Genomic DNA, 25,449 nt, shown 5'->3' with positions numbered 1-25,449 from the left:
TCCAAAACCAAAGGACACTGCCCACCAAACCCTTCCAGTATTTTCTGTTGGTCATGGGAGAACTGAGCCGTTCAGCAGTGGAACTCTCTGCCCCGGAGTGTGGTGGAGGCTCCTTCTTTGGAAGCTTTTAAACAGAGGCTGGATGGCCATCTGTCAGGGGTGATTTGAATGCAATATTCCTGCTTCTTGGCAGAATGGGGTTGGACTGGATGGCCCATGAGGTCTCTTCCAACTCTTTGATTCTATGATTCTATGTGTGCCAAGTTTGGTTCAATTCCATCGTTGATGGGGTTCAGAATGCTCTGTGATTGTAGGTGAACTATAAATCCCAGCAACTACAACTCCCAAATGTCAAGATTCTATTTTCCCCAAACTCCACCAGTGTTCAAATTTGGGCATATTAAGTATTTGTGCTAAGTTTGATCCCGATCCATCATTTTTTGAGTCCACATTCACCTACCTCTGAATGTAGGTGAATTGCAACTCCAAAACCAAAGGACACTGCCCACCAAACCCTTCCAGTATTTTCAGTTGGTCATGGGAGAACTGTGTGCCAAGTTTGGTTCAATTCCATCGTTGGTGGGGTTCAAAATGCTCTGTGATTGTAGTTGAACTATAAATCCCAGCAACTACAACTCCCAAAGGACAAAATCAATTTTTTTGAGTGAAGGACATACATTGGGTTGTTAGGTGTCTTGTGTCCAAATTTGGTGTCAATTTGTCCAGTGGTTTTGGAGTTCTGTTAATCCCACAAACGAACATTACATTTTATTTATATAGATTATTATTATTATTATTATTATTATTATTGACACAAAAGCACATTATGTCACAGCAAACAAGATCTATATGCTGGATTTCGTATCACAAAATCACAAGTTGAACACTTCCCACGCGTCTGGGACTGGGGGGGGGGGGGGGTTGCACTGCAAATAATATATGTTCAGAGTGCATAGGAATTCATTCATTTTTTTTCCAAATTATAATCCGGCCCTCTGTTCATAAAGTTTGGGGACCCCTGCTTTAAGCGCCTAGGTGTTGGGACTTGAGCTCTATTCTGTGATCTTTGTGTGCCGTATTCCTTATTAATTCCATATTATGTTATTTTTTCCCTGTGCCTATTAATCTGGACATTTAATGCCCATGCAAACTCGGAGATTGATGTGAAATTTGGGGTGCGATTGGCAAGTCTTTATGAGTTTTTGAAATTACTTTTCTTTCTCTCCTCCTTGACTCTCCTGCAAGAATCCCCCCTTTTTGATTTAAAATAACACCCGACTCGCCCTTTTTTTCTTTTCTCCCTTTTAATCGCCTCGTATAGCTTTACTGTGTGCATGTTAACGTGCGTGATCTAGAATGTGTTCACTTTTCTCTCATTCTCTTTTCTATATTTCAGATAGTAACAAACAAAAGCATACCTCGAAACCTCCTGACCGAGGTAGTCATTTCTCTCTGTCTGCTATTTTAATTTCTTCCTGACTTCGTTCTTCTGAAATGTTAGTTTTAAAAACTCTGGGGTTTGAGACAAAATGGGTTTCTTTGATGCAGGGCACCAAAAAATCTCTCCTTCCTTGTGATATGCAGTTAACTTTCTATGTGTTGTTCTGAACCTTTTTTTCCTTGGATCATGGAGAATTGGGGATTCACATTTTTATTTAGGCTTTGATGAGGCAGATTCTGAGCAAAAATCCCTATAAACAATGCTGTGTTTCAACAATCGCGTTATTACTTAAAAATCGGGTGCTTAGATGCAGAAATTTTGTTGGTTATATGTTGTCGAAGGCTTTTATGGCTGGAATCACTGGGTTGCTGTGAGTTTTCCAGGCGAGTTTCCCAGAAGCATTCTCTCCTGACGTTTCACCCACATCTATGGCAAGCATCCTCAGAGATTGTGAGGTCTGTTGTCGAAGGCTTTCATGGCCAGAATCACTGGGTTGCTATGAGTTTTCTGGGCTGTATTGCCATGTTCCAGAAGCATCCTCTCCTGACGTTTCGCCCACATCTATGGCAAGCATCCTCAGAGATTGTGAGGTCTGTTGTCGAAGGCTTTCATGGCCGGAATCACTAGGTTGCTGTGAGTTTTCCGGGCTGTATTGCCATGTTCCAGAAGCATTCTCTCCTGATGTTTCACCCACATCTATGGCAAGCATCCTCAGAGGTTGTGATGTCTATTGTCGAAGGCTTTCATGACCAGAATCACTGAGTTGCTGTGAGCTTTCCAGGCTGTATTGCCTTGTTCCAGAAGCATCCTCTCCTGACATTTTGCCCACATCTATGGCAAGCGTTCTCAGAGGTTGTGAGCTCTATTGTCGAAGGCTTTCATAGGAGCCCCCGGTGGCGCAGTGGGTTAAACCCCTGTGCTAGCAGAACTGAAGACTGACAGGTCACAGGTTCGAATCCAGGGAGAGGTGGATGAGCTCCCTCTATCAGCTCCAGCTCCTCATGTGGGGACATAGAAGCCTCCCGCAAGGATGATAAAAACATCAAATCATCCAGGTGTCTCCTGGGCAACGTCCTTGCAGACGGCCAATTGTCTCACACCAGAAGCGACTTGCAGTTTCTCAAGTCGCTCCTGATACGACCGAAAAAAAGAAGACTTTTATGGCCGGAATGACTGGGTTGCTGTGAGTTTTCCAGGCTGTATTGCCTTATTCCAGAAGCATTCTCTCCTGACGTTTTGCCCACATCTATGGCAAGCATCCTCAGAGGTTGTGATGTCTATTGTTGAAGGCTTTCATGGCCGGAATTACTGCGTTGCTGTGAGTTTTCCGGGCTGTATTGCCATGTTCCAGAAGCATTCTCTCCTGAGGTTTCGCCCACATCTATGGCAAGCATCCTCAGAGGTTGTGAGGTCTATTGTCGAAGGCTTTCATGGCCGGAATCACTGAGTTGCTGTGAGTTTTCCAGGCTGTCTAGCCATGTTCCAGAAGCATTCTCTCCTGATGTTTCACCCACATCTATGGCAAGCATCCTCAGAGGTTGTGAGGTCTGTTGTCAAAGGCTTTCATGGCCGGAATCACTGAGTTGCTGTGAGTTTTCCGGGCTGTCTAGCCCTGTTCCAGAAGCATTCTCTCCTGATGTTTCACCCACATCTATGGCAAGCATCCTCAGAGATTGTGAGGTCTGTTGGAAAGTAGGCAAGTGGGGTTTATATATCTGTGGAATGATGTCCAGAGTGGGAGAAAGAACTCTTGTCTGTTGGATGCAGGTGTGAATAATAAAAACAACAACAACAACACTTTATTTATACTCTGCCCTATCTCCCCAATGGGACTCAGGGTGGATCACAGTACACATTTATTTATTTACTAGCCGTCCCCTGCCACGCGTTGCTGTGGCCCAGTCTGTGAATATGTGCTTTGTGTGTGTATATATTTATATGTGTGTTTGAATATATGTGTGTGGTTTTGCACACGTGTTGTAATGGGGTTTTTTTGGCTCTTTAAGTCTTTTCTGTTGTGTTTTTCAGTGTTTTTATGAGTGATGGTCACTTGTTGGCCTCATAGGTGTATCGTGTCCAAATTTGGTGTCAATTCGCCTAGTGGTTTTTGAGTTATGTTAATCCCACAAATGAGCATTACATTTTTATTTATATAGATTTATTAATTTAAAACATTTATATTCCACCCTTCTCACCCCGACGGGGACTCAGGGCGGAGCACAACATATATATGGCAAACCTTCAAAGCCGGGACACAAGTTATTATATACATATGTAATAGGCTTGGGCAATCCATGTTTCTAAATGGTTCTAAAGTACTTACAAAACTAAAGTTCTGGTGGTGAAAATTTCAGAACTCTAACAAAACTTTCAAAATTTAATTATTACTTCATTATTGGTGATTTTAATGACAGAACCAATTAGGAACTGCCATTTATTATGAAATTTTGAGAGTTTTGTTAGAGTTCTGAAATTTTCACCACCTGAATTTTAGTTTTGTAAGTACTTTAGAACCATTTAGAACCATGGATTGCCCAAGCCTAATACGTAAACATTAAAAACATTTACCAAAATATTTAAATGCACCATTTAAAACCGTCCTAGTCATCCACATGAAATCTAATTGGCCTGGTAATCTTTCCTATTTCTGCTTTATTGCCCTGTCCCGAAAGCTTAGTCCCACAGCCAAGTTTTGACCATCCTTCTAAAGGACAGGAGGGAGGGGCCGACCTGATCTCACGAGGAAGGGAGTTCCATAGGATCAATCTCCGAGAAGGCCCTGTCTCTCGTCCCCACCAATCGTGCCTGTGACTCCCCGGAGGATCTTAATCTCAGCGATGGTTCATAGGGAGAGATGCGTTCAGACAGGTAATTTGGGCCGGGGCCGTTTAGGGCTTTATAGGCCAAAGCCAGCCCTTTGAATTGTGCCCGGTAGCAAACTGGCAGCCAGTGGAGCTGGCGTAACATGGGAGTTGTGTGCTCCCTGTATGCCGCCCCAGTTATTAACCTGGCTGCCTCTCGTTGGACTATTATGTTATTAGCATAGTACAATATCAGCATTAAACATTGCTATATTGCACCATATCACTATATCGTAATATTATTAGTAATATTACATGTAATTTAAATATATAATTATAATATCATATTTTTTTATTTTTTTATCGTGTCATCAGCAACCATTGTATTACAATTCTAACAGAGCAAAACAAACACAGAGATTAAAAAGAAAAAAAAGAAGAAGAAAAAAGAGAAAGAAAAAAAACCACACAGATTTTGCAAATTTGGTATTTGGTTAAATGTCCTTTGACCAGTATCTGGCCACTTGGAGTGCCTCTGGGGTTGCCGCAAGAAGGTCCTCCATCGTGCATGTGGCAAGGCTTAGGGTGCATTGCAGCAGGTGGTCAGTGGTTTGTTCTTCTCCGCACTCGCATGCCGAGGATTCCACCCTGTAGCCCCATTTCTTAAGATTGGCTCTGCATCTCGTGGTGCCAGAGCGCAGTCTGTTCAGCGCCTTCCAAGCCGGTCTTCTGTGTGCCCAGGGGGGAGTCTCTCATCTGGTATCACCCATTAATTGAGGTGCTGGGTTTGGGCCTGCCACTTTTGCACTCTCGCTTGCTGGGGTGTTCCAGCGAGTGTCTCTGTAGATCTAAGAAAACTATGTCTTGATTTAAGTCGTTGATGTGCTGGCTGATACCCAAACAGGGGATGAGCTGGAGATGTCTTTGCCTTGGTCCTTTCACTATTGGCTGCTACTTCCCGGCGGATGTCAGGTGGTGCAATACTGGCTAAGCAGTGTAATTTCTCCAGTGGTGTGGGTCGCAGACACCCTGTGATAATGCGGCATGTCTCATTAAGAGCCACATCTACTGTTTTAGTGTGGTGAGATGTGTTCCACACTGGGCATGCATACTCAGCAGCAGAGTAGCACAGCGCAAGGGCAGATGTCTTCACTGTGTCTGGTTGTGATCCCCAGGTTGTGCCAGTCAGCTTTCGTATGATGTTGTTTCTAGCGCAGTGCTTCTTGTAGGTCAGAGCACGGTCCAAAGTGACTCCCAGGTATTTGGGTGCGCTGCAATGCTCCAGTGGGATTCCTTCCCAGATAATCCTCAGATAATAATAATTTTATTATTATTATATTGCATTACATTATAGTATTATAAATATTATATGAATATACAATCTATTATATTATATTATATTATATTATATTGTTAGAATAGCATAGGAGACAAGGTGGAACTGTCCCCTGGCCCCCTCTCTCTTCACTCATTCAACCCATTCATATTGAATGTTGAAATTGGCCACCTTGATTAGCATTGAATGGCCTTGTAAGTAGCCAGGCATTGAAGCTGCCAGCTTACACCTCCCAATATAGGATTTCCTCGAGCAGGAAGCAGCCAGGCTTTGAAGCTGCAAGGCCATTCAATGCTAATCAAGGTGACCAGTTGCAACATTCACACTTCCCTCCAACAGACAGGAGTTAATTCTCCCACCCTGGTCATTCCACAGATGTATAAACCTCACTTGCCTTGTTTCCATCAGACGCCTGCCGTAGATGTGGGCAAAACATCAGGAGAGAATGCTTCTGGAGCGTGGCTTGACAGCCTGGAAACTCACAGCAACCCTTCTCCTCTTTTCCAAGGTTGTTCTTTACAACCAGTTGGGATTTCCTAGAAACTAGAGCACAACAGTAGCAGCACTGGAGAGGATCTTGCCAGCGGAGGCTCTTACTTCCTCAGCTGTGTTTACACAACCCTAAGAGAGACATTACTTTTTGTTTCCCAGCAAATTAGCTCCTCTGTCACTTTGCAGAGAAGCACACATAACTTAATAGGCTCCAGAAAGGATATATCTTTGTCTCCCATCGTAGTCGATCCCTTATATAAGGCTAGAGAGCCAGAAAGTGGGGATGCTGCTGTATATCTTTGTCTCTTAAGAACGTTTACCAGCACTTCTTCCCTGTCTCTATGGCAGGCGTAGGGAAAGTTTCTAACTTGTGGGCCGCATGCTAGCACTCCCTGCTAAGAGGACTTTGATGGCTGCCCATTGATGGAAGGAAAGGAGGGAAGGAGGAAGGAAAGAGAGAAGGAAGGATGAAAGGGAGGAAGGGAAGGATGGAAGGAGGAGAGAGGGAAAGAGGGAGGAAAAAGGGAAGGAAGGATGAAAGGGAGAAAGGGAAGGATGGAAGAAGAAGGAGAGAGGGAAAGAGGGAGGGAAATTGAAGGAAGGAAGGATGAAAGGGAAGGATGGAAGGAGAAGGAGAGAGGGAAAGAGGGAGGGAAATTGAAGGAAGGAAGGATGAAAGGGAGGAAGGGAAGGATGGAAGGAGAGAGGGAAAGAGGGAGGAAAATTGAAGGAAGGAAGGATGAAAGGGAGGAAGGAAAGGATGGAAGGAAGGAGAAGGAGATAGGGAAAGAGGGAGGAAAAAGGGAAGGAAGGATGAAAGGGAGGAAGGGAAGAATGGAAGGAGAAGGAGATAGGGAAAGAGGGAGGAAAAAGGGAAGGAAGGAAGGATGAAAGGGAGAAATGGAAGGAGAAGGAGAGAGGGAAAGAGGGAGGAAAATTGAAGGAAGGAAGGATGAAAGGGAGGAAGGGAAGGATGGAAGGAAGGAGATAGGGAAAGAGGGAGGAAAAAGGGAAGGAAGGATGAAAGGGAGGAAGGGAAGGATGGAAGGAGATGGAGAGAGGGAAACAGGGAGGAAAAGGGGAAGGAAGGATGAAAAGGAGGAAGAGAAGGATGGAAGGAGAAGGAGAGAGGGAAAGAGGGAGGAAAAAGGGAAGGAAGGATGAAAAGGAGGAAGAGAAGGATGGAAGGAAAGGGAGAGAGGGAAAGAGGGAGTAAAAAGGGAAGGAAGGAAGGATGAAAGGAGAAGGAGAGAGGGAAAGAGGGAGCAAAAAGGGAAGGAAGGATGAAAGGGAGAAAGGGAAGGAAAGGATGGAAGGAGAAGGTGAGAGGGAAAGAGGGAGGAAAGGGGAAGGATGAAAGGGAGGAAGGGAAGGATGGAAGGAAGGAGAAGGAGATAGGGAAAGAGGGAGGAGTGAGGGAAAGAAGGAAATAGGGAGGAAAAAGGGAAGGAAGGAAGGATGAAAGGGAGGAAGGGAAGGATGGAAGGAGAAGGAGAGAGGGAAAGTGAGGAAAAAGGGAAGGAAGGAAGGATGAGAGGGAGGAAGGGAAGGATGGAAGGAGAAGGAGATAGGGAAAGAGGGAGGAAAAAGGGAAGGAAGGAAGGGAGGAGGAAAGGGAGGAGTTGGGCTCCCACAGAAGTTGAGGAAGCAGAATCCATTTTGTTCCCTTCTGCTTCAGGATAAGCTTTGTCTTAGAGGGCACTAGAAATCTGAGTGAGTGTTTAAAATTAACTGCTTTGAGTGTTGCTTTGTTTGCTTCATTCGGAAAAATGCTGCACTCACAGAGCTCAGGCGGTGTTGTATTTCAGTGTCTATGTTGACATCTGTAGACAGTCCACGTTTTGCAGGAGTATAGCAGGGTTAGGAGGACAAAAGCTTTATAAACAAGCACCTTGGTCTCCCTACGGATGTCTCGGTCCTCAAACACTCTCTGCGTCATTTGGGAAAACGCTGCACTCGCAGAGCTCAGGCGGTGTTGTATTTCAGTGTCGATGTTGACTTTGGTGGAGAGGTGGCTGCCAAGGGAGCGGAAATGGTCCACATTTTCTAATGTTACACCATTAAGCTGTATCTCTGGCATTGGAGAGGGATTGGCTGGTGGCTGCTGGAAGAGCACTTTGGTTTTCTCGATGTTCAGTGACAGGCCGAGCTTCTCGTATGCTTCTGCAAAGGTGGTTAGAGTGGCTTCTTCTGAATGTGCACAGACAACGTCGTCATTAGCATACTGGAGTTCTATAACAGATGTTGTTGTAACTTTGGTTTTGGCTTTCAGTCTACTGAGGTTAAATAGCTTGCCATCTGTCCGATAGATGATTTCCATTCCGGTGGGAAGATGCACTCTACGTGGAGCTGCCTTTGAAGATGGTTTGGAAACTGCGGTTAGTGCAAAGATCAGCTGCCAGATTACTAACTGGGGCTAGCTATAGGGAACATATTATGCCCCTAAACAAACAGGTACACTGACTTCTGATAATTTTCCAGGCTTAATTCAAGGTGCAGGTTATTACCTACCAAGCCCTATTTGCTCCGGGTCCAAGCTATCTTCAAAACTGCATCTCCTTCAATGAACCTGCATGGGCTTTGAGAGTGGCAGGGGAGGCCCTTCTCTTGGTCCCACCACTGTCTCAAGTGCAGTTGTTGGGGACAATAGAGAGGGCTTTCTCTGTAGTGGCTTCCTGGCTCTCGAATACCCTCCCAAAAGAGATTAGGTCCTTTGATCCAGCCCAAAAACATGGATTTTTAAATAGCCTTTTGGCCTTAAGTAGGCTGAAATGGACACCTATGAGATTAAGACTTTGGCACTTTAGTTGTGAACAAGCTGTCCCCTGCCATGCGTTGCTGTGGCCCAGTCTGATGTTCTGGAAAATAAAGTAATGAGAAAGTGTTAGTTTCTAATATATGTAATTTCTTTCTGCTTGTGGGTAAACAGTATTTGATTACGTTTTCTTGCCTCCTGAAGGGAGTTGGACTGGACGGCCTTAAGTATTTTCTATTGGTCATATGGGTTCTGTGTGGGAAGTTTGCCCCAATTCTATCATTCGTGGGGTTCAGAATGCTCTTTGATTGTAGGTGAACTATAAATCCCAGTAACTACAACTCCCAAATGTCAAGGTCTATTTTCCCCAAATTCCACCTGTGTTCATATTTGGGCATATGGAATATTCGTGCAAAGTTTGGCCCAGATCCATCATTGTGTGAGTCCACAGTGCTCTCTGGATGTAGGTGAACTACAACTCCCAAACTCAAGGGCAATGCCCACTAAATCCTTCTAGTGTTTTCTGTTGGTCATGGGAGTCCTGTATACCAAGTTTGGTTCAATTCCATCATTGGTGGAATTCAGAATGCTCTTTGATTGTAGGCGAACTATAAATCCCAGCAACTACAAGTTCCAAACGACACAGTCAATTTTTTTGAGTGAAGGACATACATTGGGTTGTTAGGTGTATTGTGTCCAAATTTGGTGTCAATTCATCCAGTGGTTTTTGAGTTCTGTTAATCCCAGAAACGAACGTTACATTTTTATTTATATAGATTAGCATAGTACAATATCAGTATTATATATTACTATATTGTCCACAGTGCTCTCTGGATGTAGGTGAACTACAACTCCCAAACTCAACGCCCACCAAATGCCCACCAAACCCTTCCAGTATTTTCTGTTGGTCTTGGGAGTTCTGTGTGTCATGTTTGGTTCAATTCCATCATTGGTGGAGTTCAGAATGCTCTTTGATTGTAGGTGAACTATTGTAAGTGAACTATAAATCCTAGCAACTTCAGCTTCCAAATGACTCATTCTTTTGAGTGATGGTCTCTCCTTGGGTTAGTAGGTTTCTTGTGGCCAAATTTGGCAGTAATTTGTCCAGTGGTTTTTGAGTTATGTTAATCCCACAAACGAACATTACATTTTTATTTATATAGATTGATGGCAGCTAGTTTTAAGTATAGATAGTCTGTGTTTTTAAATTGTGTTGTTTTATTTTATGTGTTGATAGCGGTAGTTTTATAACTTTATATGTGATATTGTTTGATACTCATGTACTGTTATATTTTTATATATATGTTATGTTTTTATATGTATGTATGTGTGTGTGTGTGTGTGTGTATATATATATATATATATATATATATATATATATAATGTTTACACACACACACAGATATATATGTGTGTGTGTGTTATATTTCACTTGGAGTGACTTGTAATCCGCCCCGAAACACCATAGCGGACGGTGATGTCTCAGATGTCGTCTCCGTCTTTTCTTATCATCTCTTCAGTATGTGGTAAGCGCTACAAGAACCGTCCCGGGTTGAGCTACCATTACGCACATTCTCACCTGGCCGAGGAGGAAGGGGAGGACAAGGAAGACTCTCAGCCCCCCACACCTGTTTCTCAGAGGTCCGAGGAACAAAAATGTACGTCTCTTATCTTATGAATTGTGTAATCCTTTACATTTTTTGCATGAAAATTCCTCTTTTCTGAGATAACTTGGTAGCCGCTGTAGTTGGTGCCTCGATGGTTAAATTTAGATTTGAAGGTGACAATATACTGTATATACTCGAGTATAAACCATGTTTTTCAGCCCTTTTTTAAGGCTGAAAAAGCCCCCCTTGGCTTATACTCGAGTCAGTTATTTATCATTTTACTCTGTTGTTATTATTGTTATTATTGTTATTATTATTATCATTAAATTATTATTTTTCTCTATTTATTATTATACTGACACAAAAACACAGTATAACACAGCAAACGAGATACATATGCTGGATTTCATATCACAAAATCACAAGTCGAACACTCCCCAAGCATTTAGGATTACAATAATTATTGCAATTATTATTTTACTCTATTTTTATTATTATTATTATTATTACAATTATTATTTTACTCTATTTATTATTATTATTATTATTATTATTACATGTATTATTTTACTCTGTTTATTATTGTTACATTTATTATTTTACTCTATTGTATGTATTATTATACTCTATTATTATTACTACATTTATTTTTACTCTATTATTATTACATTTTTATTTTCCCCTATTATTGTTGCATTTATTATTTTACTTTATTATTTATTATTATTATTACATTTATTATATTACTCTATTACATTCATTATTATACTCTATTATTATTATTACAATTATTTTACTCTATTATTATTATTACATTTATTATTTTACTCTATTATTATTACATTTATTATTTTATTCTATTGATATTATTACATTGATTATTTTACTTTATTATTACTATTATTATTGCATTTCCATTAATGTACTCTATTATTACTATTTTTATTACATTTATTATTTTACTCTATTGTTGTATTACATTTTTATTTTACTCTTTATTATTATTATTACATTTTTATTTTACCCTATTATTGTTGCATGTATTATTTTACTTTATTATTTATTATTATTATTACTACATTTATTAAATTACTCTATTACATTCATTATTATACTCTATTATTATTATTACTATTATTTTACTCTATTATTATTACATTGATTATTTTATTCTATTGATATTATTACATTGATTATTTTATTTTATTATTACTATTATTATTGCATTTCCATTAATTTACTATATTATTATTATTATTATTATTATTACATTTATTATTTTGCTCTATTATTATTGAAAAGATACATCAGTACATTTACATTGGAGAAGGTTAGAATAATGGTTTAATCATAGTTGGGCAGTCTTATCTTAAATTACAGTTTTATGTAAATGTTCAAAAATATTTAACCTACTGATAACCTCAATTAATGTAGTTTTATTGGTATCTATTTTTATTTTAAAATTTATCAGTAGGTGCCGCATTTCCCACCCTCAGCTTATACTTGAGTCAATATGTTTTCCCAGTTTTTTGTGCAAAATTAGCTGCATCGGCTTATATTTGAGTCAGCTTATACTCGAGTATATACGGGTAAATGGGAGAGTGACCCTGGCACAGAGGATAGGGAAAGAAGGATCCAATGAGTGCCCCTAATCTCTTTACACTGTGCATATACGTTTTTGTTTCAAGGCAGGTTGGGCTTCAGCCCAGAGTTGACTTGGATTGATTTCTTACCATTTGAATGTTTTTCTTCTCCATTAGCAAAGAAAGGCCCCGATGGCTTGGCCCTGCCCAACAATTACTGCGACTTCTGCCTGGGGGATTCAAAAATCAATAAGAAAACAGGGCAACCAGAGGAACTGGTTTCCTGTTCAGACTGCGGCCGATCAGGTATTTTTAAAACTCTCTTAATTCCAAAATAGGCCTGCTATTGCTTCCCAGCCACTTTTTGAACTTAATTTTTTTGTTGTCACTGCTGTTTCCTTTTGATATTTGAATGGTTCGTTTTGTATTTTTTACATCGCTGAGCCTGGAACCCCAGGTTTCGGCGGTGACCAGGGGAGCATTTGCACAGCTAAAGCTTGTGCGCCAGCTGCGCCCGTACCTTGGGAAGTCTGACTTGGCCACTGTAGTCCACGCTCTGGTTACATCCCTCCTAGACTACTGCAATGCTCTCTACGTGGGGTTGCCCTTGAAGACGGCCCGGAAGCTTCAATTAGTCCAACGTGCGGCAGCCATGATTCTAACAGGAGTGGAACGCAGGGAGCATACAACCCCCCTGTTGCTCCAGCTCCACTGGCTGCCGATCTGCTACCGGGCTCAATTCAAGGTACTGGTGTTGGCCTATAAAGCCTTAAACGGTTCCGGCCCAAGATACCTATCTAACCGCATCTCTGCTTATGAACCCACCAGGACTTTGAGATCTTCCGGGGAGGCCCTGCTCTCGATCCCGCCTGCTTCTCAAGCACGGTTGGCGGGGACGAGAGATAGGGCCTTCTCGGTGGTGGCTCCTTGGCTGTGGAACGCCCTTCCCATGGACATTAGGCTAGCACCATCTCTAATGGTATTCCGCAAAAAAGTGAAGACCTGGCTGTTCAAGCAGGCATTCAAATAACTAGTGCAATGATTGGTAATGAACATAGGAATGGAACAATGGATGACGAATCTGGATTATGTTTTTGATAATGAGACGACTGTGATCGGTTATCGTAGTAAGTGTTTATTGATTGGGTAATGTGTTAAGTTACTAATTGTTGTTATATTTTGCATTGAATTATTGCTGTTTTTATTGGTTGTGAACCGCTGTGAGTCGCCTTCGGGCTGAGAACAGCGGTATATAAGTAAAGTAAAGTAAATAAATAATAAATTTATGAATGTGTTTGGCATTGAATGTTTGCCTTTTTTGTTGGAAAGATGGCATAATATAAATAAAGTTTATTATTATTATTATTATTATTATTGACACCAAAACACAGTATGTCACAGCAAACGAGATCTATATGCTGGATTTCGTATCACAGAATCACAAGTCGAACACTTCCCAAGCGTCTAAGACTGTATGATGTATTTTCGAATGATGTGTGCAGATCCAAGTAGACTGGCCTTTTGCAGCTGATATTGTAATTTTGTTAGTGTTGGCCAAGATTGCTGTTGTTATTTGAAATACAACAATATTAGTACACAGCAGACACTCTGCTGGCTGTTGTATTGGATCACATGTTGGTCACTTCCGAAGTGTCTAGGACTGTGTGATGTATCGGTGAATAATGCGCGCAGATCCCAGTAAGGTGGCCTTCTGCAGCTGGCAGATGGTAATTTTGTCAGCCTCAATTGTGTTTAAGTGCAGACCAAGGTCTTTAGGCACTGCACCCAGTGTGCCAATTACCATTGGGACCACCTTGACTGGCTTGTGCCAGAGTCTTTGCAGTTGTTGTTGTTGTTGTTTATTTATTTATTTATTTATTTCTTGCATTTGTTAGCCGCCGCTCTCAGCCCTAGGGCGACTCGCGGCGGCGTACAGTACAAAAAGACACTTTACAAAAGAATCAACAACAATTTACATCACTAATACATACATCAACTTATACTAAAAATCCGCTCCGTCATGTTTAAAGAATCGTAGTCAATCTCGTCGTCGTAGTTCAGTCTGGTTGTCTTTACCCGTAGCATAGCACTTAGTTGAAAGCCTGCTCGAAGAGCCAAGTCTTCAGGCCCTTACGAAAGGCCATGAGGGAGGGGGCCTGTCTGACATCAGCAGGGAGGGAGTTCCACAGCCGGGGGGCCACCACCGAGAAGGCCCTCTCTCTCGTCCCCGCCAGACGTGCCTGTGAGGCAGGCGGGATCGAGAGAAGGGCCTCCCCAGATGATCTCAAGGTCCTCGTGGGCTCGTAGGCCGAGATGCGGTTCGCAAGGTATTTTGGGCCGGAACCGTTTAGGGCTTTGTAGGTTAACACCAGCACCTTAAATTGGGCCCGGTAGCAAATCGGCAGCCAGTGGAGCTGGAACAGCAAGGGCGTTGTATGCTCCCTGCGTCCTGCTCCTGTTAACAACATGGCTGCCGCGCGCTGGACTAGCTGCAGCTTCCGGGCCGTCTTTAAGGGCAGCCCCACGTAGAGAGCGTTGCAGTAGTCAAGACGGGATGTGACCAGAGCATGTACCACCGTGGCCAAGTCAGACTTCCCAAGGTACGGGCGCAGCTGGCGCACAAGCCGAAGCTGTGCAAATGCTCCCCTGGTCACCGCTGAAACCTGGGGGTCCAGGCTCAACGATGAGTCCAGGGTCACACCCAAGCTGCGAACCTGCGCCTTCAAGGGGAGTGCGACCCCATCCAGCACAGGCTGTAACCCTATACCCTGTTCGGCCTTGCGACTGACCAGGAGTACCTCTGTCTTGTCTGGATTTAATTTCAGTTTGTTCGCCCTCATCCAGACCATTACAGCGGCCAGGCACCGGTTCAGGACTTCGACAGCCTCCTTAGTAGCAGGTGGGAAGGAGTGACAGAGCTGGACATCATCTGCGTACAGATGACACCGCACCCCGAAACTCCGGATGATCTCACCCAGCGGCTTCATGTAGATATTAAACAGCATGGGGGACAGGATAGAACCCTGAGGAACCCCACAGGTCAACGGCTGTGGAGTTGAACAGGAGTCCCCCAATAACACCTTCTGGGTACGGCCTTCCAGAAATGACTGGAGCCACTGCAGAGCAGTGCCCCCAAGACCCACTTCCGCAAGGCGCCCCAGAAGGATACCGTGGTCGACGGTATCGAAGGCCGCTGAGAGGTCCAGGAGCACCAACAGGGACACACTCCCCCTGTCTAGCTCCCGGCGCAGATCATCCACTAAGGCGACCAAGACCGTCTCGGTACCATGTCCCGGTCTGAAACCAGACTGTGCCGGATCCAGATAATCCGTGTCTCTCAAGAGTACCTGGAGTTGTGAAGCCACCACGCTTTCCATGACTTTGCCCAAAAAGGGAAGATTGGAAACAGGCCGAAAGTTGTCGAATTTAGTGGGGTCCAGTGATGGTTTCTTCAACAGCGGCTTTATAATAGCCTGTTTTAGGCTCGCTGGAATCTTGCCTTCCCGAAGGGAGGCGTTAACCACCACCGTTACCCACTCAGCCAATCCCCCTCTGGCCTCCCTCAGAAGCCAGGATGGGCAGGGGTCTAGGATGGACGTGGTGGGCCTCATTCCTCCAAGTATCTTGTCCACATCCTCGGGCTTCACAAACTGAAAAGAATCCAACAAAATAGGACAAGCAGGCGCTCGTGTCACATCCACAGAGACTGCATTTAATGTGGTGTCCAGCCCAGAGCGGATCAAAGCGACTTTGTCTGCAAAGAACCGAGCAAATGCTTCACAGCGCGTGGCCGAATTGTCAGGGCTCCCACCTGAAGTGGTGGGAGTCAAAAGACCTCTGACAATCCGAAACAACTCCGCCGGACGGTTTTTTGCAGACGCAATAGTAGCCGCAAAGAAAGTCTTCTTTGCGGCTTTTATTGCCACGGCGTATGCCCTCAAAAAGGACACAAACCGTGCTCGGTTTGGCTCGCTTGGGTCTGAGCGCCACACGCTCTCTAGTTCCCTCTTCCTTCGCTTCATCGCTGCCAACTCCTCAGTGAACCAAGGAGATGGTTTAGCTCGGTTACTTGAGAGGGGACGTTCCGGAGCGATCGTGTCAATTGCCCTGGCCATCTCCCCATTCCGGAGAGCGACCAAGGCCTCGACATGGTCACCTGCCGAGGTGGCGGGAAAATCCCCAAGAGCCGTCAGGAATCCATTCGGATCCATAAGCCTCCTGGGGCGGACCATCTTAATGGGTCCTCCACCTTTGCGGAGGTTGGGGGGCGCAGTGAGTCTAAATCTGATCAGGAAGTGGTCAGTCCACGGCAACGGAGAGATGGACAGCTCCTCCACACCGCCACCCTGCTCCCATCCCTGACAGAAAACCAAGTCCAATGTGTGTCCAGCACAGTGGGTGGGGCCAGTTATTTGTTGGGACAGCCCCATGGTTGCCATGGCAGACATGAAGTCCTGAGCCGCTCCTGTGGGGGCCGCCTCGGCATGGATGTTGAAGTCCCCCAGCACAAGAAGCCGTTGGGACTCCAACGCCAGGCTCGAGACCACCCCCGCTAGCTCAGGCAGGGAGACTGTAGTGCAGCGAGGTGGACGGTACACTAACAGAATCCCTATTCTGTCCCGGTCACCCACCCTCAGGTGGACGCATTCAAAATTTGTGGTCTGCGGGATGGGGCTCCTGGTCAGATGGATGGAATCCCTGTAGATCACTGCGACCCCGCCTCCCCGTCCTCCGGATCTAGGTTGGTGCTGTACGGAGAAGCCTGGAGGACAAAGCTGGGTCAGGTTTACCCCTCCAGCTTCATCCAACCAGGTCTCCGTAATGCACGCCAGATCTGCCCGCTCCTCCAGGATTAGGTCCTGGATCCAGGTCGTTTTTCCGTTGACAGATCTGGCGTTCAGCAGCACCACCTTCAATCCCGAGGGCCCGGGATTGTTGTTGTTGTTGTTATTATTATTATTATTAGTCTTTGCAGTTATTATTATTTATAGGACTATGTGATGTATTGGCGAATAATGCATGCAGATCAAAGTAGGGTGGCCTTTTGCAGCTGACATTGTAATTTTGTCAGTGCCGATTGCTTTTCAGTGCTGGCCAAGGTTATTGTTGTTGTTGTTATTTGAAACATAACAAGATCAGTACACAGCAAACAAGATCACTCTGCTGGCTGCTGTATTGGATCACATGTCGGACACTTCCCAAATGTCTAGGACTGTGTGATGTATGGGTGAATAATGTGTGCAGATCCCAGTAGGGTGGCTTTTTGCAGCTGACAGATGATAATTTTGTCAGCGCCAATTGCGTTTGTGCAGGCCAAGGTCTTAGGCACTGCACCCAGTGTGCCAATCACCACTGGGACCAGCTTGACTGGCTTGTGCCACAGTCTTTACAGTTCGATCTTTAAATTCTTATATCATGTCGTCTTTTCCAGTTGTTTCTCTGCAATCCTGTTGTCACCTGGAATTGCAACATTGACAATCCATACTTTGTTTTTTAACACAATTGTGAGGTCAGGAGTGTTGTGCTCCAAAACTCTGTCTGAATCCTGAAGTCCCAGAGTAGCTTGACATGTTCATTTTCTGTAACTTTTTCTGGCTTGTGATCCCACCAGTTCTTTGTCGCAGGCAGTTGGTATAATTTGGCACAAGTTCCAATGAATCATCTGAACAACTGTGTTGTGCCTCTGCTTGTAGTCTGCCTGCGCAATCTCCTTGCAGCAGCTGAGGATGAGATCTGTTTTTTCATCTGCTTCCTTGCAAAGTCTACATTTGGGATCTGTTGTTGACTTTTCCATTCTGGCTTAGATGGCATTTGTTCTAATAATAATAATAATAGTAAATGAACTATCTTATGTAAGGATTGTTGTAAGCCGCCCCAAGTCCCCTAGGAGAGATGGTTGGTGGGGTATAAAAATAAAGTTGTTATTATTGTTGTTGTTGTTGTTGTCCTCTTTGAAGCAGCACTGGCTTGTTTGTCTCTCTGAAGAATGACCCTTGGCTTATCAAAAATCCATACTTTTTGGTGCCCAAACCTGCCCTCACTTATACATCGGGTTGACTTACACACATATATGGTACATTTCACCTTCAGTTCTATTATTTGGGAGATGCACCTCAATACCCTGTTTCTTCCCTCCCAGGACACCCTTCTTGCCTGCAATTCACACCAGTCATGATGGCGGCGGTGAAGACCTACCGCTGGCAGTGCATCGAATGCAAGTGCTGCAATATCTGCGGAACCTCCGAAAACGATGTGAGTTCCCATCATAGGACTGAATCCCCTGATTCTGTGATTGGTATGGGATTCAGATGTGCCCTTCTCAAGTCTCCTTGCTTCTCTGGAGGTTTTTAAGCAAAGGGTGGATGGCCATCTATCAGGAAGGCTTTGATTGTGTTTTCCTGCCTAGCAGAGCGTTGAACTGTATGGCCTTTTGGGGTCTCGTCCAACTCCATGATTCCAGGATTCAATCCACCATTAAATCAATTGATCAATTCCTGCCTGGCAGAACGGGGTTGGACTAGATGACTTTTAGGGTCCTTTCCAACACTGGGATTCCGTGATGGGTGTCACTCAGGTGGACAGAACTGGAGCACCATTAGAGGAAGGAAAGCAGATACCCGTGAGGTATTGAATCCCACCCTCCCAAAGGAATAATTTGCATTCTCTTGCTTTTTTTTGTCCTCCTTCCTCTTCCCCATTTTGCTTAGGACCAGCTGCTCTTTTGTGACGATTGTGACCGTGGGTATCACATGTACTGCCTCACACCGCCCATGTCAGAACCTCCTGAAGGTAAGTACTACGACCAACCCACCCCCCCCCCCCCCAAAATGCAGTTCGAAAACATTCAAGTGTGAGTAGATCAATAGATACCGCTCTGGCAGGAAGGTAACACCACTCCGTGCAGTCATGACGGCCTTGGAGGCATCTATGGACAACTCCAGCTCTTTGGCTTAGAAATGGAGATGAGCACCAATCCCCAGAGTCAGACACTAATAACAATATAATAAACAAAACAATAATAATAAAATAATAAATGTAATAATAACAATAATAGAGGAAAATAATAAATCTGTATAAATAAAAATAGAATTTATTGTTTGTGGGATGAACAACTCAAAAACCACTGGACGAATTGACTTGGACACAAGACACCTCTCAGGCCAACAAGTGACCATCACTCATAAAAACACTGAAAAACACAATGGAAGAGACATAAAAAGCAAAGAAAAAAACAAAAAATACAATGAATGCGCAAAACCACATATATATACACAAACACAAAAATATACATATACACACAAAACACATACCCAGAAAGGAGGGAGGAAGGAGAGAATGAAGGAGAGAAGGAAGGAAAGAAAGAAGGGTAGAGAAGGAAGGAGAGAAAGAGGGAAAGAGAGAAGGAAGGAAGGAAAGAAGGGTGGAGAAGGAAGGAGAGAAGGAGGGAGAGAAAGGGAAAGAAGGAGAGAAGGAAAGAAAGGTGGAGAAAGAAGGAAGGAAAGAAGGAGGGAAAGAGAGAAGGAAAGAAAGAAGGGTAGAGAAGGAAGGAAGGAGAGAAGGAAATAAAATAGTGAAAGTGGGAAAGGAGAGAAGGAACGAAAGAGAGAAAGAGGGAAGGAAGGAAAGAGACAAGGAAGGATGGAACCAAAGAGCAAAGGAAGTGAGAAAAGAAACAGGTAGAGAAGGAATAAAGAAGAAGAGAAAGAAAAAGGGAGAAAGAAGAAAAGAGGGAGGGAAAGAAGGACAGAAAGAGGGAGGGAAGGTTGGCCACAGCAATGTGTGGCGGGCACAGCTAGTCTATATACATAAAAATGTAATGTTCGTTTGTGGGATTAACATAACTCGACACACCTATCAGGCACGACACACCTCTCAGGCCAACGAGTGGCCATCACTCATAAAAACACTGAAAAACACAGCAGAAGAGACTTAAAAAGCAAAAAAAAAACCACAAACATTACAATGCATTCACAAAACCATATATATATATATACACACACACACACACACTGGTGGCGCAGTGGGTTAAACCCCTGTGCCGGCAGGACTGAAGACCGACAGGTTGCAGGTTCAAATCCAGGGAGAGTGCGGATGAGCTCCCTCTATCAGCTCCAGCTGCTCACGTGGGGACATGAGAGAAGCCTCCCACAAGGATGTTAAAACATCACAACATCCGGGTGTCCTCTGGGCAACGTCCTTCCAGACGGCCAATTCTCTCACACCAGAAGTGACTTGCAGTTTCGCAAGTCGCTCCTGACACGACCAAAACACACACACACAAATATATACACACACAAACACATACACCCAGACTGTGCCATAGTAGGGGACAGCTAGTATAATAATAATAATAGAACAAAATAATGTAAATGTAGTAATAATAATAATAATAATAATAATAATAATAATAATAATAAGTAGAGTAAAATAAATGTAATAAAATAGAATAAAAATAAAATAATAAATAATCTTAACTCGAGTATAAGCCTAAGAAAGGGCTGAAAACCTTGGCTTATACTTGAGTATATCAGGTATATATATAGAAACGATAACATATTCCTTCCAACAGGATTATCTTAATCTTTTGGGACTGCAAGACCAACGATCCTAAAAATATGGACAGGGACCCCCCCCCCCCCCCATCCCTGAAGTTAGACTAGTGCAGCTAGCAAAGAGGCAAAAATCGTTGCTTTTGCAAGCAGGCATGATATGGTTTGTCTTTGTCCGCTGTTCCCTTCGCAGGGAGCTGGAGCTGCCACTTGTGTCTGGACTTGCTGAAGGAGAAAGCCTCGATCTATCAGAACCAGAACTCCTCCTGATGGGCCTTGGAGCTGCGGAGGGGGAAAGGGAGGTCAAGAGGAAGAGGCGCCTTGGGTTGCCTGCTGCGTCACAGGGCTTTCCCCCCTTCTTCTTTGTCTTGATTTGGTCGCCTACATCCTGCTCTTCATCCGGGTCTCCATCTTGCCCACAGCCTTTTCAGGGTACAGGCCTCTGCCCCGTAGCTTTTGCCCTGTGTTTGAGATATCCACGGTCCCTTCCTTGAGAGGCTAGTTTAGAAGCACCGAGTGGAAAATCACCATATCTACGGCCTTAATATTCCAAGAGAAATCCCATGGGAAGGGCAGCCTATTGTGCTGTTCTATCCAACAGACAACTGTCAAGTTTCCGTCTTAAAAATAATATTATTTTTCAAAATCTTTTTGCGTTTTTCTCTGTTCTGCTCCCACTTCAGTTTGCGAGGAAAACGACAACGAATAGTCTTCTGAGTCCTAGGAATTTATTATGTCCCAAACATGAGTGACAGCCGATCCAGCACCAAAACAGTAATCTCTGAAATCCCAAGTAAACACTGTATAATACTTACTAGAAACCAAGATGGGCTATTGCTATGAACCAGGACTCGATGTGTTGTCGAAGGCTTTCATGTCCGGAATCATTGGGTTGCTGTGAGTTTTCTGGGCTGTCTGGCCATGTTCCAGAAGCATTCTCTCCTGACATTTTGCCCACATCTGTGGGAAGTGTCCAACATTTTTTTTAAGTCTGCTCGTATGCCCTTCCACAAACACCAGTATCACCTTCCATTTATGTCCCAACATTATTTCCAATTTTAACTCTACATTTGGCATTCCCACTGTTTTTAATTATGTGTTGTTTTATTGATAATGTTGTGTATTTTATTGTCTATGCTTTTAACTGCTTGTATGGATGTTTTATTGCTTTTGTTGTTGTGTTTGGGCTCGGCCTCATGTAAGCCGCACCGAGTCCCTTGGGGAGATGGTAGCGGGGTACAAATAAAGTGTTGTTGTTGTTGTTGTTGTTGTTATTATTAACATGTGATCCAATACAACAGCCAGCAGAGTGTCTGCTGTGGACTAATCTTCTTGTGTTTCAAATAATAATAATAAGAAGAAGAAGATTAGTCCACAGCAGACACTCTGCTGGCTGTTGTATTGGATCGCATGTTAATAATAATAATAATAATAATAATAATAATAATAATAATAATAATAATAATATGTTTGTCCCACATCTATGGCAGGCATCCTCAGAGGTTGTGAAGTCTGTTGTGTTTGGGCTCGGCCTCATGTAAGCCGCACCGAGTTCCTTGGGGAGATGGTAGCGAGGTACAAATAATGTGTTGTTGTTGTTGTTGTTATTATTATTATTATTATTATTATTATTATTATTATTAACATGTGATCCAATACAACAGCCAGCAGAGTGTCTGCTGTGGACTTTTTCCGGCTTGTGATCCCATCAGTTCTTTGTCACACGCAGATAGTATTTGTGGCACAAGTTCCAATGTATCATCTCAGTAATGGTGTTGTGCCTCTGCTTGTAGTCTGTCTGCGCGATCTTCTTGCAGCAGCTGAGGATGTAATCTATTGTTTCTTCTGCTTCCTGCCTGGGGGAATGCTTTGTTGGGAAGTGTTAGCTGGTCCTGATTGTTTCTTGTCTGGTATTTGAGTGCTGCTCTTTCTTTACTGTGATCTGTTGGGATCTGTTGTCGACTTTTCCATTCTGGCTTTGATGGCATTGGTTCTAATTATTATTATTATTATTATTATTGATGTTGTTATTATTATTTCTGGTATTTCTACCCCGTCTCTTCTCTACCCCCGAAGGGGGACTCAGGATGGCTTACATTTTGGCAGCAATACGATGCCACTACATATAAACAATTATAATAATACAACCACCATTAAACAATGAACAGTAGAGAAAAATGAACATCTGGAGAGAAAGCTTTTGAAAAATGGCCATACATCCCAGAAAACTCACAGCAACCTAACCAGGACTTGGTTCAGAAAGTGGCTGCGTTTCTCGTTTGGGGCAGATTTGCTCCCATTCTGATGGAGCCAAGACCCGAATCCAAAGAATCAAAGGGAATATGCTATCTCCTTTTTTCCACTGATTATAATGGTTCTGAGTCAAGACTGTGTCTTGGTGTTCTATGTTCTTCAAAGCAGAACATAGAATCCTGTTTTAAACACACCTCTAACCTGCGGGGTTTGGCTCGCAGTTCTAAGGTGTGATGGATTTTAATATATATATTTTTAATGCCAACCCTTTGGAGAGTTTGTCCTGTTTCTTGCTCATATTTTATTCCTCTTGTATTATGCTTTCGCCCACTGTAGTAGGTTTATTTGTCTTGGGGCCTCTGTAGGGTGTAGCCTGGGGGGCAGCAAAGGGATGGCTTCCTATATGGATGGTATTTTACCTACGGTAGCATCCTATAATGTTTCGGTTCTGCAGCAGAGATCTAAGGAGGCCACCCCAAAGCCTTCTCCCCATTTTTCCCCACTGTCATGACATTATGTGCCTCTTTGGGTCACTGTGCCATCCGTTTTGGGCTACTTTTTATTTTTGTCTCAGCCTTACTTCTGCCAAGTTTTTATTCATTTGCACATAATGGGAGCGTGGGGGCAGTATGGCCGCCGCCTGACGAGAATCAGTTGGCGTGCTGGACTTTCCCATTTCCATGCATCAAAACCATTGCCCAGTTCCCATCTTTTTTGCCTCCATGTTGGAGGACTTTGCCCTAACGTGATGTTTGAAAAGCCCTTCTTTAAAAAATAATGGCCGTTTCCTCCAGCGTCCTTCTCCGAGAGTGAGAGGAAGAGGAAGCGTTTATTCTCTGGAATAGGGTTCTGTGTAATAAAATATAATAAAGATGTGCCTGTTTTTGATAAAATTGACTTCAGACCTACCTCCACAAAAGCCCTTCCCCTTTCATCCGTCCTTCCACACTCCTTCAATCCCCTTTTCCTTTGCAATTGATAGTTTGAGACTGGCAAAGCAGAGAAGGGGATACTACGAGGGTTATCCGGAAAGTAAGGTTACAAAACATGTAGCTCTCGCGGGGAATTTTCACGGGAGAAGTTGGTATCTCTGCTGTGTAGCAGCAAGCCAGCAGAAGCGAACGAGCAGTGCCAGTTGTCAGTAGCTCATCGACTGGCATTGTGGTGAAAGTTAGAGATGAGTATTCTCACTCAGTTTCCCTCCAAGTGCAGTGTTCATGCTGTATGACGGATATTCGGAAAGTAAGGTTACAAAACATGTAGCTCTCGCAGGGAATTGTCACAGGAGAAGTTGGTATCCCTGCCGTGTAACAGGAAGCCAGCAGAAGAAAACGAGCAGTGCCAGTTGTCAGTAGCTCATCAACTGGCATTGTGGTGAAAGTTAGAGATGAGTATTCTCACTCAGTTTCCTTCCAAGTGCAGCATTCATACTGTATGACGGATATTCGGAAAGTAAGGTTACAAAACATGTAGCTCTCGCGGGAAATTTTCGTGGGAGAAGTTGGTATCCCTGCCGTGTAGCAGGAAGCCAGCGGAAGCGAACGAGTAGTGTCAGTTGTCAGTAGCTCATCAACTGGCTTTGTGATGAAAGTTAGAGATGAGTATTCTCTCTCGGTTTCCCTCCAAGTGCAGCGTCCATGCTGTTTAACGGATATTTGGAAAGTAAGGTTACAAAACATGTAACTCTCGCGGGGAATGTTTGCAGGAGAAGTTGGTATCCCTGCTGTGTAACAGCAAGCCAGCGGAAGCAAACGAGCAGTGCCAGTTGTCAGTAGCTCATCAACTGGCTTTGTGATGAAAGTTAGAGATGAGTATTCTCACTCCGTTTCTCTCTAAGTGCAATGTTCATGCTGTATGACTGATATTCGGAAAGTAAGGTTACAAAACATGTAGCTCTCGCGGGGAATTTTTGCGGGAGAGGTTGGTATCCCTGCTCTGTAGCAGGAAGCCAGCAGAAGCGAACAAGCAGTGCCAGTTGTCAGTAGCTCATCAACTGGCATTGTGGTGAAGGTTAGAGATGAGCATTCTCACTCTGTTTCCCTCCAAGTGCAGCGGTCAAGCTGTATGACGGATATTTGGAGATTAAGGTTGGAAGATTTTTTTAAAAATACAAAGAATGAATATATTTTAATAAAACTTGCATGGATTATGTATTACATTATTTTTCCACATAATCACCATTCAGTTCAATACATTTTGTCATCTATAAGATGAGTTTTTGATACCTGTGTCATAGAAGTCTCCCTCTGCTTTTTTCAGCCACATCATCACTCACAACGGACAGCTGTCCACCTGTCTTTTCGTGAATTTCCGCAATTGAAATTCCATACTCATTTTGCCACATGCTGTGCTGACATTATGTCCTCTCAATAAACTGAAACTATCTCACGATGAATCGCAGCAGCATTCATGCCCAGTAGCGTATTACAGTGCGAACTTTGCACTCGGGGGGGGGAACTGAATGAGGACGCTCATCTCTAACCTTCACCACAATGCCAGTAGATGAGCTACTGATGACTGGTACCGTTTGTTCGCTTCTGCTGGCTTCCTGCTACACGGAAGTGTTACCAACTTCTCCACGTTTACGTGGTTTATTTATGCATTTAGGTAGTGTATTACAGTGCAAACCTCG

At 43.6% G+C, this 25,449-nt stretch overlaps 1 protein-coding gene across 3 annotated transcripts in view; it reads left to right on the top strand.

Moving 5' to 3' along the window:
* The window catches only part of DPF2 (double PHD fingers 2), a 44,738-nt gene extending 23,525 nt beyond the window's left edge, over positions 1–21,213 (top strand). For 2 of the 3 annotated variants that reach the window (XM_060758178.2, XM_060758180.2), the window contains exons 7-12: positions 1,397–1,438; positions 10,346–10,483; positions 12,193–12,321; positions 18,155–18,267; positions 18,723–18,804; positions 20,758–21,213. In XM_060758178.2, coding sequence (XP_060614161.1) covers positions 1,397–1,438; positions 10,346–10,483; positions 12,193–12,321; positions 18,155–18,267; positions 18,723–18,804; positions 20,758–20,834 — 581 coding nt within the window. In that variant the 3' untranslated portion in view covers positions 20,835–21,213. The remainder of the gene's footprint in view (positions 1–1,396; positions 1,439–10,345; positions 10,484–12,192; positions 12,322–18,154; positions 18,268–18,722; positions 18,805–20,757) is intronic. The other variant, XM_060758179.2, reaches the window with a different exon arrangement.
* The last annotated feature ends 4,236 nt before the right edge of the window (positions 21,214–25,449 follow it).

Source organism: Anolis sagrei, chromosome 12, assembly GCF_037176765.1.
Source record: "Anolis sagrei isolate rAnoSag1 chromosome 12, rAnoSag1.mat, whole genome shotgun sequence".
NCBI lineage: Eukaryota > Metazoa > Chordata > Lepidosauria > Squamata > Dactyloidae > Anolis > Anolis sagrei.
The sequence above is the reverse complement of the archived record's forward strand: the minus strand, read 5'-3'. Positions and strand labels throughout refer to the sequence as shown.